The following is a 20,382-nucleotide window of genomic DNA, read 5'->3' on the forward strand; positions in this document are numbered from 1 at the left end:
CAAAGGGTTGAATATGAGAAGGGGAAACATTGCATGCTATTTAGTGGGAAGATATGCACAGGAAGATGAAGAACAGGCAAGGAAGAGAGCTGTGGTGAATAAAAATGTTGAAAGAAGAGGGTGATGCAAGGAAGATGGGAATAGTGTATTTCAAAAGAGGATTTGTGCAATTGCATTGACGAGTAGAAGATGGTGAGGATTAGGTAGGACCAAGAAAGAAGGATAGTTTAAGAAGGAAAAACTATGAAAGGTGAGGGAAAGGAGTACTGCTGAGTGTTGAGGAACAGAGAAAAGAGAATGGCAGAAGAAGAAAAAGATGAGGGAGGAAGTGTTGAATGGTGGGGGAAGATTTATGAGTGTGGGTATGTGAAAGGGGAATGAACAACTCAGAAGAGTGTGAATGGTGGAGATTGAGGAGAAAAGGAAATGCTGAAGGATGGATGAGTGGGAGAGGGTAGTCTGTGACAAACGGGAAGAGGGCTAGCAGTAAGCTTAGAAGGAAGTTGAGGTAAAAAGCATTCTGGCAATATCTTAAATAAGAAGCCAAGCCAAATACATGCAACACTAACTTATGTAGACCATTTTTTTAAAAATCATATAAAACTGCACAGTTCATCCAGAGAGAAACATCACACAAATACTGCAAAATATTTAAACAAACACTGGCAAAGCTAATAGGGCACGCCTTTGTGATCTATTTGCTTTGTCAATGGCTTTTGCTGATGCTACTTTGATGGAGAGCAAAATGCTTTGTATGAATACTGTGTAGCATCAGCCAAAAAACATCGTGATGTCAAGGTAGCAGCAGGTGGTCACATAATATCACAAGCACGAGCACGCATGATGATATATGTGTGCACATGAATCTCAAAGTATTAGCGCACCTAGGTTAACCACTTGAGTGTGTTATTTGTTTGCCAATCCAAAAGAGTGGACTACATTTGAACCGACAAATTAAAAAAAAATGTTAGTAGAGCCAAATAGCTCTTTGTACTGAGGGGTAGCCGGGTAGCAATTGGCAGCTGCCAGGCCATCTTAAAAAATAATAATAATTATTATTATTAAAAAATACAATGTACTTGCAGCTGGGGGTCAAGGAATGAGGAGCCACCAGTGGGCAAGGGGGCAGCGAAGGCACTTGAGGCTAGACCTGGATAATAATAAAGCGAGGGAAGGATGGGAAAAGCAATGTAAGAGCCTGAGGAGCGGGATGAGGGAGCAACATGGAGCTCATGGGGAATGGAGGTTTAGTGGAGGGAAGCAGCACACGAGGGAGAAAGATAGAAAACATATGCACACTCATGGAGTGCTGAAAGAAAAAGAAAACAATCGTTTCCTACATTGGACAAGTCAGCCAATAAGAAGGATTCTAAAGAGACAATATGGTCCAGGAGAGAGACAAACGCAAAAAGAGGAAGGAAAGCTGTTGAATATTAAAACAAATGAGACTGACAATAAAGCCATTTAATGGTATGCAGTCAGCATGCTCCAAGCCCACTGTAAGTTTCTGGTATGGTCAACAAAAAGGTTTTCATCTACAGTTTGCAAAAAGATGTCTGATAAGCAAGACCTAAAATGGCTGTTACATTTCCTCATCCTTTGGAGAGAAAATGCTTCTGAAAAAATGCTCAAGATAAGGATTGGTTTCTAGGAGCTTATGTGAGGTTTTTTTTTAGGTGTAAGTAGTGCCATTAAAACTGCTAGTGTATGGTCAAGGGTTTATGCTGCAACTCCTATTAATGATGGATTAAGAGAAGAACAAAGGGCTGATCATTTTTATTTAGTGAGATAAACAGTAGTGCATCTAGATAACTGACATTTGTTGTATGTTTAACAATTTTACGTTTATTATCTACGTTTCTAATCCATTTTGACAATACAACCTCTTCTGATATCAGCTTCCAGGTGGTCGTTCAGTGTAGTGTATTTCTAATTTTAAAGGTTATGTCATGTCTCTTCCTGTGTCATACACGGGTCATGTGATGGCACTTCCTGTGATATTACCGATAATACTACCTAATTTGTTTTGCCATCCAAGTTTGAGGATTTTTCTATAGTACAATGCTTGACAAGTTTGTCTTCAAAGTGTATGTACAGACTCTTGTTTTTGGGAAACATATTTTGAAATCTATACTGTAAAATCAATAGCTTGTCCCCTTTAATTAAAAACAACACATCTTTAAGGAGAAAATGCGCTTCTGTCTCCTTGCCCCCTTCCCGTATTCCTCAGTCTACCTAAAGAGTGTCAGATTCACTTGCTGAATTCGCTCATTCTATGGGACTAATATTTAAAAAATATCCTTGACTGCTTTTGGATCACCAGCCCAGCAGACCAATGGCTCTAGAAGGGGGGGCTGTTGTGTGGTGGGGAGAGAGCCTCTCCTCAAGGTGCCACCTGGGTTCACTTGTCTGTTTTGCTTTCTGGCATTTGCTCACAGCTCCCATGTTTATATCTTCCGCCATTCTATGTCGTCTTTGTCTGGTTTAAATTAGGCTACTTGAAAGGGATGACTTATGATGGTATCTGCTATTATCCTCCTGACCATCAGGGCTGCAGGTAAAGTCTTCGCTGATGCCTTTTGAGTGTTCCTATATCCACAGAGGGGGTTGCAGATCATCCATTCTATGTATTCTCCCCCCTCCAGTTCTGCAATCCAAAGCACTTTGCTTATGGTTCCCATAAACCTTTCTGCTTATCCTTTGGGTCACAGACACGTTGGAATGATCTTGCAGTGTTTAATGTTCAGGGTTGCAAAGTAGCTATTTCTTGGCTTTGAAATAGTGGTCCGCTGTCTCCTCTGATTCTTATGATAATCCATGTGATGGAAACATTTTCTCCAGTTCTGGGATGGTCTCTTCGTTGAGGTTGTTGTTACCATTTCTACTTTAGGGTATCTGGTGTAGTCTTTGACCATGACTAATAAGTGCTGATTGTTTGGTGGCATCACAAAGTTGGTGCTCAGGCAGACCCACAGTTGGTTCTGGAGGTCTTTTTACTGGATGTGTGCAAGCAGGTCAACCTGGCCTACCACCTGGCATTGCAGGCAGTTGTTGATGGCTTGTTCAACCAGTGCTGGAATGACAATCTGGTCACCTTTAAGAATGACCCCTTCTTCGGCTAGTTACAGCTCAGGAAGGACCAGGTTTTAGAACCCAGTGGCGTCACGGAAAACGCCTGATGCCTTCGAGTTCCCCTGCCTTGGCAAACAGAGACACAGGATACTTCTTGATGACGTCAAAGACCAAAGTTTATTGGCTGCAACCAGGAACAGAGGTCTACGAAGCACACACGGGTGGTTCGCTAGAGACTGCACAAATTCAATGAGCGGAGCATGGTCTTTTATGCCAAAAATTAAGCTTCAGGCAACATTCCAAATTAACATTGGGTTCATACAAACAGACCAATGGCAGCGTGACATTTCAAAAACAGCGTATGACGACAATCCCACTTTCCGTTGTCCAGCCCACCAGAAATGACCAAGCAAATTCCAATTTCTTGTTCGGTCAGGCCGGACAAACCCATCATAAAACACTCAACCCAAATCAGTGATTATGTCGTAAAGGAAGGAACAGAAACAGATTGGAAACAAGATAGAAAGGTGGGTGCAGTGTACTATAAACTCGGGCATGTCCTACTCTTTGATCTTTATCTTACCAGCTGCTTAACAAGGAACTGGCTCAGCGAGGTCAGCCTCGGGCATGGGAGTCAGTTCGGCCAGGTCATTCAGAAGTCAGCTAAGGCATACGTGTCTCAAGGACTCGTTCGGCCGCAATCATCGGCCTATGTGAGGGCAACTACACAAAATGGCTGCCGCACACAAAATGGAACCCGAAGGTTCGAACGAAATCCCCAAATACAGAGTGTTCTCATTGATCGATTCATACGAAAACACTTGTACACGCTACACTCGTCATTTGCGGTCTGCTGACACCAAAATCGTCTATTTCCGACGACCTTTATTGAACGGGTTCGGAACCACCGAACCAGACCCACAAACTCACGGAACTACACTCATTTAGTACATTGTCAAATGCCAGGATTTGTGACTTTGCCTCAGGCATGCGGCCTACTTGGCCTTTGAGCACAGCCCTACAGTTGTTGTATTTGAGGGTTTCATTGATTAGAGTTAGGCAGTTTTCCTCTCTTGTTGCTAGTGCTACTTTAGAGATAGTGAGCGGGTTGTTGCAAGTGTTGGTCACTTGTGATGGCTGAATGTCTAACACTTTCTTGGGGTCTGGACATGGTCCTTTTGCCGAAAAACGATACCCAAATGACTCTATGTTATCAGTGAGAAACTCACACTTTGCTTTGTGGAGTGTGTAAAGCCACTGCTCAGGATCCATTCTAGAAGCAATCAGAATCTCTCATTATGCTAGTCTGTTGATGTGGCACATACCAAGATTGTGTTGCTTACATTGAGCACACAACCCAACATGGATAACACCTCTGTTATGCAATTATGGAACACTTCGATAGTGCTGGAGATGCCAAAGTTAAGGTGATGACAGTGTCTTATTCCCACATGGGGAAATAACTTTGTGAGATGCCCGTATCCTTTAGGAGTCAGTGACTGCGCAATAGTCAGTACACTTAATATTACCTCACCACGACTCCTAATCGCTTCTCCAAAAACCTAATTTGTTTGTGGAGAGTCTGCTTATACCTGGCTTCTAGGAAATTGGTCAGGCGTGTGTTACTTGGCCTTTCTTCTTCCCCCTACCTTTACTGCTGTTGTAGCACATCACTTGACTAATCCCCACCTCCACCATCTTATGGCTAGGTGAGAAATTGAGGCTGATGACACTGCAGGACAGGAGGCGGGGGACTTCTTCAAAGGTTTCCTGCCGTTCTTGGGTCCTATGGTCAACAGCCGCAAGATACGACACCTTACCCGATTGGTGGTGGCAACCATTAATGAAACAGCAGGGGCATTGAGCAACATCACTGCAGAACTTCAGGCGGACTGCCTGATGACACTACAACATCGAATGGTACTTGACATCATCCTTGCTGACCGTGGTGGTGTAAGTAAACTAATCGGCTCAAGCTGCTGCATTTACATACCTGATAACGCTCCATCAGTCTATCAAGCTATCCAACGTCTGCATAAACTTTCCTCTGAGATTCATCAACAACAAGACGACTGGTCCCTCATGGGCTGGATTTGGGGCCTCCTTTCCAGATGGGGATGGGGGATCCTCATTTTCTTTTTGCCTTGGGAATAGCAGTCATCGTCTCATGCTGCCTGTGTATCCAGTGCTTGCCTATGCTTTGTGCAATGTGTACACAGGCCCTTATAAGTTCCCCGGTCAGTACACGTGACACCAACATGAGGATAATGCTTCAACAAGAGATTGGCGACCTAATGCAGATATACATTTCCTAATCCACATTAATAACCCACATTTGTAAAGCGCGAACAATCACCAGTAAGGGTCTCTAGGCGCTGGGCGCCGTCGGGAAGATTAAGCAAGCTATTGCCCAGAGTCACATGGTGCTGGGCTAATCTGCCGCCGGCGCCGGTTCGATCCCCAGATTCCAACGTCAGTCACCTGTAAGCCACCTCTCCCTAAGAACATGTTTTGCCACTCAATGGCAAAAGGAGGGTCTGAAGAAAATAAGTTGTCACTAGGAGGTCCTATTAATTTCCTTACATTCCTCCATTCCTTACCATCTCATGACAAAACCCTGCCTGCAGCCTCCATTTCTGATGACGCTAAAAACAAAAAAAATGATCACATACCATAGCCCCCCTGTTCTTTGCAATTAGCCAATTCATCAACAGAAAGCCATGAGACACCTACGCCCTGTGTAAACAAACTTGTTTTTCATCTTCTGCTCCCTGCTTGGTAAACATCGGTGATCAGGTCATCTAGACAATGGTCTGACTGACCGAGCCTTGATCAAGCTGACTGAACAATGGTCTGGATACCGAGTCTTGATCAAGCTGATTGAACAATGGTCTGAATGTCGAGCCTTGATAAGGTCATCAACTACAAACACCGCCCTGATTGAACAATGGACTGAATGCCAAAAGAGTGGAATAAAAATGTATATAAGGCTTGTTCGCTGTGGAGTAAAGCAGCAGCCTCCTCGGTTTTGTCTCTGACTAGCTTGGGACTCTGTTCCAGAGCCCGGGCTATTGCAATAAAGGTGGTTCTCTCTGCAGACAAAGGTTTCCGGGTCCACTTTATTATATAAGGAGGGCAAGAGTAGACTCGGGTGCTTCCCGCACCGCCAAGCCCCCACTCCTCCTTGAGGTGGGCTTTTCTTGGTTCTACCCACTTATCTGATTATTCTAATGCTTTGGCCATGCTAATACCAGTCTCTAAGTTAGGGTCTCCCATTATCCAAAGCTGCTCTTGAACTTCTTTACTTCTTACATGAACGATGATTTGATCCCTGATCATCTCATCCGTGATCAAACCGAAATTGCTATGCAAAGATAGAGCACGGAGCGCAGTCAAAAATTCGTCAAAACTTTCCCCCTCCTCTTGGGCTCTAGTATAAAACTTAAACCTATTAAGGGCAATACTGGTGGAAGGTTCAAATCGGCCTTCGATACGTAAAACAGCTTCATCATAAACATTGTGATCACTCCCAGACCAGACAGGAGGAAGAGTTCTTTACACTACTTGTCCTTCAGACCCTAAGAAATGGAGAATTTTTTTTTCTTTCAGCCGATATACGTTCTCCGTCGATTGCTTTTAAAAAAGTGAAAAATTCCTCTTTCCATCTAGTCCACGGAATGGGTGGTTCTCCTTTGCTCTGTAAAAACGTTCTGGGTGGGTCAAATTGCATTATTAAAGAGTATGACAATAAAGTATATAAAAACTACCCAATACCGGAATGAAACAGCGTAGGTGAACTAAAAAAGCAAGAGGAGAATAAAACGTATTACAATCACGAGTTAACAGTAATAATTAATTAAAGCAATGGAATATTTTGCAAGAAATAAAATACGGAAATAGTTTGCGCCAATAGTAAGTAAAGTTGAGCTTATCACCCAAAAAAGTAAGGTAATGTGGAATCAAGATAAGGAAAATTAACAGGGTGTGCCTGTCACTGAAGTGTGGACAGGCATGACAAGGTAAAATTAAGTTACAGTGTCTCTGTATTGACAAACGAAAAGGTGTGCCTGTCACTGTAGAGTGAACAGGCTTCCTACCTGACTCCAAATGAACTTGTTCACCGCAGTACAAGGAAAGCTAATATAAACGTCAAGATAAGCTTCAAAGCTTTGCACCGAGCAATTCAGCCATGGGAAAACAATGTCTTAAGGGGTTAAATATTCAACAAGGTACTGAGGCAATTGCGAAGAAAATGTGGTAGATTAGGTCACTTCAAATTGGCCGCTGGCATGATGACGTCTGACGTGGTCTGCGTGAGGAGTGCGATGACATGAAGAACGCAACCATGGAGTAAACAGGAACAGCGTCAGTGTCATACACAGAGCAGTAACCAAGCAACAGAAGGAGACTCTGTGACATAGTCCAGGCAACAGCAGAAGAAAACATGACAACGTCACTGTAGGGAATCTGTTGGTCCAGAGGACAACGAAAATGCAAAAATTGGAGAAAGTAGACACCAGAGAGGCTATGAAGTCGCGGCTTTCACAGAAACAGCATGAGAATCATCAGCCATCAGAGACGAGGTTCCAGAATACGTAGAATCTATCAAGAGCATGCAGAAAAGTTCAGAAAATGTTGCTGTACCTGTGCCGCTATGGAGATGTAACTGGCAAAATTTTCTTTTCCTTGTCGCCACTTGTAATGAAGAGAAGATCCAGGAATGTAGGTAAAATCCAAATGTAATATAGATGGGGCACAGTACATCCACTTGTAGTACAAAGGAAGCAATAACTGTCATGTGGAACATGGAACCAAAGATGTACAACGCAGGTACACGGTTCCATGTTCTAAACACGAGACGAGTCACGAGGGAAATGACAGGATAAGGGGAAAAGGGGCTAACAGGGAATATGTAAAATGTAACAGTCTCACGTCAGCTTTTTTCAGGTTCCGGGAATGCCCATTGTGAATGCAGTGTGGCACTGGCCTTTGTCCTTGGGAGAATCAATTTGCGTCTTCTTCGATCGCGGTGGCTGTTTCACATGCACCGACCATCCCTGGGGTAACATGGCAATGGTGGGTTCGGTCCTGCATCTGGATAACTGGCTAGCATTCTGAAGTCCTTTTCAGTAGGCTGTTTTGGGGTGGGCTGAGGAGAGAACTTCTCTTCATTGGCACAACATGCAAGGATGTTATGTGCATGAACATACAGTTACATGTGTTCTGGGAAAAGGAAAGAATTTTTCCTTTTGTAAAAAAACCCTCACTCACCAACCTAGTGGTGACATGCTTCATCATCGGGGTCCACCCTGATGACCTAATGCCATCAGGGTGTGCTACGACACCTGAACTACAGTGGAGCTGGATTGTGAGTGAAAAGTGCAAAAAAAGGTTGTGTTAAAAATTATCCTGGTTGAACTTAATAAAAAATTGTTTATTTGTAAGTAACTGGACAATGTTAAAAAGAAGTGTGGAGATACTTTGAGGGTAATTATGACCAAGAGTATCTCTGGAGGTGGTCTGGTCTACATGTTTCAACCTATGTGTGGAAGTTACCAGGTTTTCGTCAGGACCAAGGGTGGAGAAAGTGGACGGTATACACCCCCTAAAAGGTGTACCCAGTCCTAAATTCTCGTGAGCAGATAAGCAAAAAAGTCTGCTATCGGTATAAGCTACTGCCAAAATCGGCGGGCTTGTAATAAAAAAGACTCCTACTAAGTGTCTTTAGGCTTCGGAGGGCAGAGGATGGGTACTTTTCAGCTAAAACATATTAGTTCCGCAGAGTGAGCGACGGCTGTTTACCTATCTACCATGTCCGCTAGCCCCGCTTTTTATTAAGTTAAACCAGGACAATGGGTACTTTTCAGCTAAAACATATTAGTTCCGCAGAGTGAGCGACGGCTGTTTACCTATCTACCATGTCCGCTAGCCCCGCTTTTTATTAAGTTAAACCAGGACAATTTTTAACACACCCTTTTTTTGCACTTTTCACTCACAATCCAGCTCCACTGTAGTTCAGATGTCGTAGCACACCCTGATGGCATTCGATCATCAGGGTGGACCCCGATGATGAAGCATGTCACCACTAGGTTGGTGAGTGAGGGTTTTTTTTACAAAAGGAAAAATGATTTCCTTTTCCCAGAACACATCCCATTAAGAATCCATGATTCTCTCTGGTGATACTCCTCTTATTGTTAAGTATTATACCTTACCCTGTAGTCATGGCCTTAACTTTTCAGGCAAAAGAACTCACTAATTTCTGAATAATGAGTGTAAAAGGAAAAAGGTAACCCTGTTGTTCCTGCTTACATTTCACATGCTTTACCTATTCTTGCATTCCCTATGAGTGTTTGCTTTTTTGAGGATGTTGTTAATTTGTTTAGGCAGCATATTGCTCTTGTCTAGTGCGTAATTTGAATTGAGTCACATCCAGGTGTTTATAGCGGGTCAGTGCAGTGCAAGTTTCTCTCAGTGGGGCAGTGTGGTGTTCATTGGAGAGGATGTGGCACTATGGTAAGAGCTGCTGAATTTGGAACTGGGGAACCAGGTTCAGCCGTCATGACCAGTCCATCAGACTACTCCCCCATGTGGGAGCACATTATAATGCTAGACCTTAGAAGGCCCGCAAAATCTTAAAAGCTCTGATGTCTTAGCACCACCTGGTGAACCCTAGCAGTGACAAGTGGGGGGGTAACCTTGAACGCCTGTCCACCACAATTCTTTCTGAAGTTCACCTCCAGTCTGGCAGGCAGGCCTATGAAGCAGCACACCATAGAGTGACAGTGACTCTGTCACTGAGGTCAGAGGACCCTTGAGCAGTGAGGCTCCAGCGCAGTGCGACCGCACCGGGTGCTGACTTCAGGTAGGGGCGTAGTGTTTGCAAGTATAATATGGTTTTAAAAGCACTCGCTGTCTCCCACCTGGCCTCCAACAATTTTCAGCAACAATAACAATTTCACGATAACTCCAGTGCTTTATGTACTTGGTAGAGTGAGATGGTGTTATGTCTAGTGGAAGTTTTAATATGCGAGACAGCAAGGACCCCCTGATACAGATCAAATTCCTGGGTCAGGGCAAATAGCATATGTGAGTAAAATACCCAGGCAAATTTTTAATACCAACTAGCACATGAAAAGTGGCTTAGGCCACGTAAAGAAATGATAATCCACTACTGTTTTTACACATTGGAATACAAATTTAATACTTGTTACAAAAACATGATATTTGATAAAATCGATACACAATTGTACACAGAAGATAAAAAAGTTTTTTGTAGCATTATAGCATATGCATAACTTCAATCATTCAAATAATTCATAAATATAAAAACTGTTGGATGGTTTCCTGTCTACGCGTTTCGACGCTTGTACGTGCCTTCCTCAGGACTGTACCATTGTGCTGTAAAAGATATTTATAAAAAAGATATTTTTACAATATTATATTTCTGTGTAAAAACAGTTAATGTTCTAACTTTAATGACATGTGCTAGATACTGGTTATCAGCATAGATTGATAATACTGCTTCTAAACATATTAGTGTCTATCTTGTACATAGTTGCCATGGACTCATTTCTAATTACACAAATTCGAAATGTAACCATATTTCTCATTTACACATTATACTAACAGTTCTTCAGGTACGACTTATTCCATTTGGATAATAGCATATTCTTCATCTCATTTTATGGTTATGGCATATATATAGATAACCTAACCTTGAAAGGTAAAGAAGGGTAAAGTGGAAGTTTTAACTCATGGAAAGTAAGCCCAGACTGTTAATGTGCCTGCTGCTAAGAACATGTACCATGCAGATGACAAAGTGTACATAATGTAAATAGGTCAGTAGGTTACAGCTTTTGTAAGTGAGACGCTATTATTACTTGCAGTTAATAAGTTAAAATCCTAACATAGAACATTGAGGTATTAAGTGTCATGTAAGAGCTGCATTCAAACTACAAGGTATAAATGAGAGCGTTATGGTTTTTTCACCAGTCTTTGATTATCTTAATGTTGCAAAATAGGGTTCATTTGGGTAGAAATCAATTCTGATTATTAAAGAAAACCCCCAACTATGGTATTACGTTTTACATTCTGAGTTTGTATTTCTCCAGACCAATCACGATTAAAATATGCTGCCTACTTGTATGGTTGTCATGTGACTCCTACACCTTGTAGTCCTTTGTCTTATGTAACATTAAATATACAGTGATTTACACACATATGATTGATTGTCTCTGTGTAATATGTATGATGTAAAGTGCTCTGACACCCTACACTGGTATTAGCGGTGCTGTAAATGTTATGATACTTTATTATTTTGACATTTTTACACATGCTAACAGTCTCTGCAGAGATGTTTCCTTGTTAGTACCAGTGGAACATACACCTGCAACAGTGAGAAAGATGACTAGTCAACCTCTGCAAAGAGCCCTCCACTTCACAGTAGCACAAGTCACATTTTTTAGTAACTTTTGATCCATTTGAGCTCTAAACAATTTATTAGTTAAAAGCGTCAGATTATGCAGCAGATGATGTATTATGTGGTAAGTATGGCAGAGCCGTATTTATGTGGAAAACATTTGCAAACTAGAATATTTTGCTATTCATGTTTGAACTGCTCTTGTGGAAAAAGGGAGAAGCGGATGACAAGAACTCTATGGCTGGGTAACAAATGGCTTGCGATTCCACTTTTAAGGATATTTGGTACATTCTGTGATTGGAAAGGTATCCAACTTTGTGAATGTATTTTAATGTCAATAACTAATATTAAACCATAACTAAAATTGGTTAAATTAAATAATGTAATAAGCTGTAACCGGTTAGTGAAATGGGCAGGGCCGGACTGGGAATCAGAACTGGCCCTGGCAAAGTGCTCGGCCGGCCCCCCTCCGGGAGGAGAGGGGAGGGGGGAGACTGAGGTGCGACTGCGCTCTGTGACAGGGCCGGTTTTCGGCCGTTTTTGTTACAGGGCCGTTTTTGCAGCATAACGGCCCTGTAACAAAAACGGCCCCAGGGGCCCAAAACCGGCCCCCAACCATGCGGCCCACCGGGGAATTGCCCGGTGCCCTCAACGGCCAGTCCGGGCCTGGAAATGGGAAACAAGTAAATTGGGATATTTAGCTCTTTCTGCCACACCTCTGACTCCGCCCACTGACCCAATCCATGGGTTATTCCCACCCTCGGATTGTCCACCAACAGTTCCCCTACTTCCCACCCCCCCACTTCGACCACTGAGAGAAGAGAGAGAGAGAGAGAGATATAAATATATATATGAATATATATATATATATATATATATATATATATATATATATATATATATATATATATATATATATATATATATATATATATATATATATATATGTATTAATTAATACAAAGTCAAATTAAAATCATTGTAGTATATATACAAGCACGCACACACTTTGCAATTGCCAAATGTGTGTCGCTCCCCCTAAAGTTCACTTCTAGGGACGCAACTGATCAGTCCCAGTCGATCAAGGTGTAGACTTAGACAAGTGGCACCTGCTGTGAAGGGAAAAGCACGGGTCTGCCTGTGACCCGTAATGTCGATTACGCTCAATTGCATCGGATGCAAAACGTGGAATTGTCCAAGGTGCTGACTAACTGCACCTTCCATGCTCAGTTGATACTTTCTGCCCTTGTCAGAGCTCGCGCCCGCTGCATCCGTGACGTCATCGACTTGCGCTGCTGTCGACCCAGCTCGCGCCGTTGCCGGAGTTTCGCTGGTGACGCGGCGGCGCAGGATGTTATTGTTTGCAGGTTCCGCAGACATGGCGGAGCAGGAGGCAAGGCGAGGCAGGGCCATCCGGCGGCCTTGTGCTGCTACCCCTTGCTCACACTCTGCTTGAGGCCACCGTACCGTCGCTATGGCGGACTTCGACGAGATTTACGAGGAGGAGGAAGAAGGCAGCGAGGAGCGTGCCCTCGAGGAGCAACTGCTCAAGTACAAACCCGACCCCGTGGTGGTGCGGGGATCCGGGCACGTCACTGTGTAAGAGAAAAGGGGTTTACTGGATAGAAGGTTACGGCTGAGTGGCGAAATTGTGGATAAAGTGGAAAAGAGGACTAACTATAGGGGTTTTATAGATGGTTGGCGTGACCTGAACTATAGTTAAGGGAGTGGGGGAGGGAAGGAAGTGTGAATGACGATAAAATGGAACGGTAAAGTGTATCTTACATATTTGTATTTGTTAGTGCACAGTGATATCTCGCATTCAAGGTTTGATTTCCAGGACACTCTAGATTGTTTGAAACTAGAAGACAAACACATATGTATGTTATGCTCCCTAGATTTGTATGCATGGGGGTGAAGTATGTTAATGAAGTCCTTGGGATTCAAGCTGTGACACGGATATAAACTTTAGTCAACTCCCCGAACGTCTCCCCTTCCAATGTCAAATCTGTTGTTTCATTTCACTTTAGCCTATTAAGACTAGTATAGTGTTTGTGACTTGTGTCTCCTGACTACTGCAGCTGTCCTTGTAACGAGCACTTTTAAACTGACCACAGAGCACTGGTTCGAGTATTGTAGACTGGTGCTGATACGGTCTTCTCTTTATGGCTGATACATTCATTTTGCTACTGTCCCTCTCAGAGGCTCACTGTACTTTAGTATTTAAGTTTTTAGAGCAAAGCCTACCGTACAGAGCTGCTGTTGGTTTCATAGACCTATTGGGGACATGCTGAAAGTTTCCCTAAGAATGTATTCCCCCTCATTGCTGACGTTTGGCTGTGTGTTTTGTAACTCACATTTGTTTGCTCTCTTATTTGCTGGATTCATTTGTTTGAGGCTGTCTAGCATGTCATAGTCCCTCCCGTGTATCATAGCCTGTTTCCGACTTTGGTGACTGGCTCCTTGTATTCTTCCATGACTGTTTGCTGTCTGGGAAATCTTTTTAAAAAAACTTTTCGAGGCACTTTAGGATAGTACGTGTGCTTTCAGTTCTCTCCCTTGTATGCTAGTTCAGGAAACAATAATGTATTTGTTTATAATGTATTTCTTTGAAACCTTTCCTGCATCATATCTTTCTGCTTGACTGATTCTCCTTATCTCTGCTCGGCACATGCCTGTGAGGAACAATGTTCTGTCTAGGAGCCTGTTTGTTTTGGTCAGTATTCTTTACTATTAATAGTATAACTTGTTGGGCTCTGTCTTCCCAGGGAGGTTGGTGTTTACTTTTCTTTCTCTGACTGCAAAGTAAGAGGATTTATGTAACATGCTATAGAATAACCAAAGGAAATGATGGACGGAGCGTTTGACAACTGATCTGAGTTTAATCCATCACCGTTCTTTAGCCCACTCTGCCACCCCAGTTCAGACATGGCCATATGCAAATCAGTCTGACCCTGTGCCTCATGGGAACAGTTCAGCCCGAACTGCCAAGCCATGCTTTCCCTGGACCGGAAACAAGCTACAGAGGACCGGTTTCAGGCATTTAAGCCTTCTTCAGCCCGGCTTGCTTGAATCCAGTGGCAAAGTGAGCAAGGGACTCACGTCTGAGCATACCCTGCCAACTTAGGGCGAACAAAGAAAAACCAAAGGAAATGATGGATTTAGGCCCAGGTCTCTGTACTCGGGTGAATGTATGACATTGTTCTGCATTCTGTTCATCACCTGTGGTTTTTGCATTTCTCACCCCGAGTGGGATGGGTATGCTCAGACGTGAGTCCCATGCACTCCACACCACTGGATTCAAGCAAGCCGGGCTGAAGACGGCTGGAATGCCTGAAACCGGTCCTAGGAAGCTTGTTTCCGGTCCAGGGAAGGCATGGCTTGGCAGTTCGGGCTGGACTGTTCCTATGAGGCACAGGGTCAGACTGATTTGCATATGGCCATGTCTGAACTGGGGTGGTGTGGAGTGCAAAAAAACAATGGATTTAGGCCCAGATCTCTGTACTGGGGTGAATGTGTGACATTGTTCTGAATTCTGTCCATCACCTGTGGTTTTTGCACATGCTGTAGAATGTCATGCTTTTTCTAGCACACAACACCATTTAAATGCCAGTAAATTAACTGTACAAACATTTCAGAATATATCGGAATTAGGGAAGTACAAATGTAGCACATTGCTTTGTAATTCTGATGTGTTGTGGCAACAAATATTTTAATAGGATCAATGCACAAGGTGATGCCGATTTTCACACATTATCAGCCACTCTGCGCCACTCCACATTACGGCACTCTACCCCAACTTTAAACTTCTCCTCTCAATGCCATCCCACTCTACCATACACCACTCTGACACCCTACACCACTCTATGGCACTCAATGCCATGTCACTCTGTACTCCACTCTACAACACTCTATGCCAATCTATTCTGTGCCACTCCATTCCACTATACGGACCCGCCACTCCACAACACGCTACACCACTCTGACAGTCTGCGCCACTCCACTCTATGCCACTTCACTCTGTGGCACTCTACTCTACTATACACCACTTCATTCTATGGCACTCCTCTCCACTGCCCCACTCTATGCCACTGCACTCTATATCACTCCATGGCACTTTACTCCACTATACTTTACTCTACGCCACTATGCATCACTGCAGTCGGCCACTCCAGCCTATACCACTCCACTCCATTTTACTCCACAGCAATCTATTCCACTACACACCACTTCACACTGCAGCTCTCCGCTACTCTTCTCGACGCTGCTTTATTCCACCCTATGCTGCTATATTCCACTCTACTCTGACATTCTGCTCTATGACACTCTACTCTGACACTCCAAGACACTCTTTTCTAGCCATGCTGAATAGCAGCTACGCTGACGCACAACATGGTTAAAGCACATTGGCAAAGCAAAAAACTGTCGCGTATGCTAGACCTAATGGCTTTGACAATGCTTGTTGGAACTGATCTTGTGGTCCTCCGACCCAGCTGGTGTGGGTGTAGCTGTCTGTCTTTGAAAGTACAGAGTTTCACGAGCAGGCCGGCTGGTTTGTTATTAAATGTTTACTAACTATGACAATCACAACCAGTGATCCTGTCACTTCCTACTTCATGGGTTGCTTACGTCTTGCAGCCTATGCGTTTCAGATGTTAATCCCTAAAGCCATGACTGTGCTTAACACTTTTGACAGCGATGACAGAATTGACCATTTCTTGTTCTCATTAACCAGGGATAACACATTTTTTAAATGTTGAGGTGCAAGCAGTCCTCTAGAACCCTACTTTAAAAGTGCATTTGGCACTACTCTTCCCCAAGTTTGAAGCTGGGGTCTCCTGAAGAGATACAGAGCGACATGGCATTGTTATATATTGATACATACTCATCATTGTTCTTGAGGGAGGGGGAAGGGGAGCGAACTACATCCACTGTGTGCTTGCTGTCTGGAGAGTAAATCAGAGTTGCCTCTTGGCCCCTCCTTTATTCAGTGTGTATCTCTAACCATTGCATCTTATTCCTTTATGTATATGACATACATTTATTCTGATTTAAATGGACATTCACGTCAATTTAACATTAATAATTTTAACAAATTAACTCATTGCTTACAGGTATATATTTGGTTGCAAAATATATATATATTTTTTTTAACTTCTCTAATGGTTTTTTACAACAAAAAAAAGGAGGAAAGAAAAAAAAGAAAACATATCTGTCACAGCATCAAACATTTGTTCGTAATAAGGTCAGGTAAAGTGCATCCCCGCATGTCCCACATAATTGTCTAATCAATTCTCACATTTGGCATAACACTAATAATTTCGTCCTTGGTACATGCAAAGGCTTAACAGTCCACAATCTTGCACAATCCACTTTCCATCTTAGAGATCCTAATACATCAATACATTTTTACAAGCATATTATGAAATTAACAGCCTCTTTACTAAACACCACCACTTCTCTTTCTCATTCTGATCTTTGCAGGTAATTATTATCAAGACATTTTGCATCTCCACAGCTTCCCTTCAATCCCAATCTCTTTTTGAGAATACACTTGCTCCGTATCATTCTGCAGCTTTCGAGCGAGCAAGCAAATAGCATTGCAACAATGCCCATACGTCTCTGGTCCTAGAGAACATTGGTAGGAGTTCAGCATACGCCACTGATCTTTCCTGGCTCGTTATTAAATCTGCTAACCAGTCCTTAAACTTGGGCGCGCGTCCTCTTACCCATCGACATGCCACCCTTCTTTTGGCCATTAGTAGTACAAGCGCTACAAATTTGCGATATTCAGGCTTGAGCGGTTTAACATACCCCAACAATGCCATCAAGGGTGAGGCCTCCACAGGAGTGTCCTCCATTGCACGCAATGCATGAAACACCTGATCCCAATATTGCCGTACTGCTGGGCATCCCCACGCTAAATGAAAAAAATCTGCTCCCGCTTCATGACACCTATCACACCTATCATCTTCCCGTAACTTAAATCTGCACATCTTGACAGGTGTATAGTACAATCTATGTAAACATTTATAATGAATCATTCGAAGTCTGCTACTAGCCGACACACGCTCCGTTTGCACACAACTCCATTCCCACTGCTCATCAGTTAGGGTTAGCCCTACCTCCTCATCCCACCGTCCACGTGATGATGGAGGTGTCACTTCCACCGGTGTGTGTATCTTGTGATACAATAGCGACACCAATCTTTTAGGGGTGTCTTTCTGCAATATAAGCTGCAATGGGGGCAAGGTTGTCTGTTCCGCAGGGAACTCAGGAGTGACCGATCTCAGCCCATTTTTCAATCTAAGATAGAGAAATAAATCTAATGGCGTCTTCTGTGTCGCTCGGAACATGTGTTCAATGCTACAGAACTGGCCTTCATGATATAGGTCACCCCAAGTATGTATCCGAATCCGCTGTTGGAGTTTCTTGACAACCCCTTCTTGCAATAAAGTCATACCAGGGGGTATGTGAGAGGTAACAACGGGGTGTACATCATTTGCATGCCCAGCATATTCTGTATACGTTTCCACGATGCTATGGTACCCATTAGTACATTAGCTGACCTGACCTCATACAGTGCTCCCTCTATTGGTGTGGGGTGCGCCAGCCAGTGCTCAGCAGCAACTTGTGCCATGTAGCTTGGCTGTTTCACCCAATACTACGCGTAATGGGCTTGGGCACATAGAAAATATAGCTCAAAATTGGGAGTACCAAACCCGCCCTTCACATAGGGCCTCGTCATCACGTCCCATTGCAATCAAGGCTGCTTTCCTCCCCAAACTAGTCGAATCATTTCCGTCTTAAGTATTTTAAAAAAGAAAGCACCCGGATGAAAGGGTATGTTCAGGAAGAGGTAAAGCAGTCGGGGAAGCACCACCATCTTGATAGCGATGCCCGTCCTGCCATAGAGAGGGGCAGCGCTATCCAGCGTATAACACTGTCTTTTATTTTGTTCATGGCCGTGCCATACTTCACTCTCAGAAGCTCTTCCTTATTTCTAGTGACCGTTATCCCCAAGTATTTTAGTTCATCATGACACCATTCCAGAGGGAAGTCTGGTGAAAACTGCAACGTGGCGGCGGTCAGGGTAAATATGCATGACTTACTCCAATTGATTTGTACCCCCGAAAGCTGACTAAATACTATAAATTCTCTCAATATTGGATTAAGGTTTTGTTGGGGGTCACAAACATATAAAGTGATGTCGTCTCCGTATAACAAGACCAAAATCGGGCGTAGATTGCATTGGAGCGCCTTATCGTTATGCCTCTGTCTCAGCCTGGCCGCAAGCTGCTCAGTGGCTATGGCGAACAATAAAGGGGAAAGGGGGCACCCCTGGCGCGTCCCCCTAGTCCCTGGCGCGTCCCCCTAGTGATACTGAAGGTCTTCATTGTTTGTCCATTAACAAGGATCTTAGCCACAGGCATGCAGTACAGTAGTCTAATCTATGACAGGAACAGCGGTGGGAAGCCCATGCGTTCCATTACTTTAAAAATATAATCCCATTCGATGGAATCGAATGCTTTTGTGGCATCCAAAAAGATTGCCGCTAATGGCAAATCAGGCGAGATATTATTTAGTACTGCAAACAGCGTCTTTAGATTATGAGAGGTTGCCCTGCCTGGCACAAATCCCGATTGGTCTGGCAGTGCCAAATTTTCCATTAACAGGCTCAGGCGCATTGCAATTAACTTAGCCAATATCTTTGCATCACAATTGAGGAGCGATAGTGGTCTTTAGGAGTCACACTGTGTTGGCCCCTTTCCCCGCTTGAGTAGGGACAATATGAGCGCCTCCCTCATGGTAGCAGGTAAATGTCCCACTTCCAGGGCATCCTCGTATACTTCTCTGAGTATGGCGGCCATCACGTCTATGTATGTTTTATAAAATTCTGCCTGGATACCGTCCGTGCCCGTGGCTTTCCCGGACTGAAGACTCATGATCGCCTCTCGCACCTCATCTATCTCGAACGGTGCGCACAGAAAAGCCCTCTGTCTGTCACTGAGCCAGCCTAGTGTCACATCTCCCAGAAATTCATCTAAGTTCAGTGCGGAAGTTCTTGTAGTGGTGTAGAGCTGTTCATAGTGTCTCATAAAGGTGTAAGTATCGCAGGTGTCTCTCGATAAGCATCCCCCTCCGGGCCACCCACTTCCATCACATATGTGTTACACCGGGGCCGCACTACTTTTTGTGCCAGTGTTTTGCCGGGCCTGTCTCCTTCCCCATATTGCCGGGCTATCCAGTGTTTCCCTCGGAACTGCACTTCCCTCTGAGCCTCGTCCATATATTCAGTGAGTTTTTTCCATAAGGCTGCCTGAGTGGCGCCACTTGGATTCATCGCGAGTTCCAGCTCCAGTGCTTTTAACTCCGTTTCTAATGAACGAAGGGTGTTTAATATTTCCTTAAGGACTCCGGCCCCTTTGGCTATGCAAAAGCCTCTAAGCGTCACCTTGAAGGAATCCCAGACTATCTCTACGCTGTCAACAGATCCCCTATTTCGCTCAAAAAAATCAGTGAATTCCACACACCATTCCTCCTGGAAAACCGTGTCAAGTAGGATGGGGGCGTACAGCCTCCAGGGGCTACGGGGTGTTCTAAAGTCAGCAACAGAGAGTCCCATCACTACTGGTGCATGGTCTGAATATGTCCTGACTAGGTGATCCACCCTGATGATTGCCGGCGCCGTCCCTCTGGACACTAGAAAATAATCCAACCGGGCCCATGTGTGCGGATGTGCAGTGAAATGCGTGCCTTCTTTCCCATCCGGGTATTTATGCCTCCAGGCATCAGTCAACTGGTACGCGGCAATTATGACTGCCAACACTCCCTGCGCTCTAGTGTAGTGATGTGGTGCAGGGTGCAATGTATCTAAACGTGGATGATAA

General features: G+C 43.8%; 1 protein-coding gene across 2 annotated transcripts in view; it reads left to right on the plus strand.

Moving 5' to 3' along the window:
* Positions 1-12,766: 12,766 nt before the first annotated feature.
* CHIC2 (cysteine rich hydrophobic domain 2) overlaps positions 12,767-20,382 on the plus strand; it is a 174,208-nt gene continuing 166,592 nt past the window's right edge. Inside the window, exon 1 of one of the 2 annotated variants that reach the window (XM_086962642.1) lies at positions 12,767-13,090. In XM_086962642.1, coding sequence (XP_086818768.1) covers positions 12,966-13,090 — 125 coding nt within the window. In that variant the 5' untranslated portion in view covers positions 12,767-12,965. The remainder of the gene's footprint in view (positions 13,091-20,382) is intronic. The other variant, XM_086962643.1, reaches the window with a different exon arrangement.

This window comes from Lissotriton vulgaris, chromosome 3_1, assembly GCF_964263255.1.
Source record: "Lissotriton vulgaris chromosome 3_1, aLisVul1.2, whole genome shotgun sequence".
NCBI classification, from domain to species: domain Eukaryota; kingdom Metazoa; phylum Chordata; class Amphibia; order Caudata; family Salamandridae; genus Lissotriton; species Lissotriton vulgaris.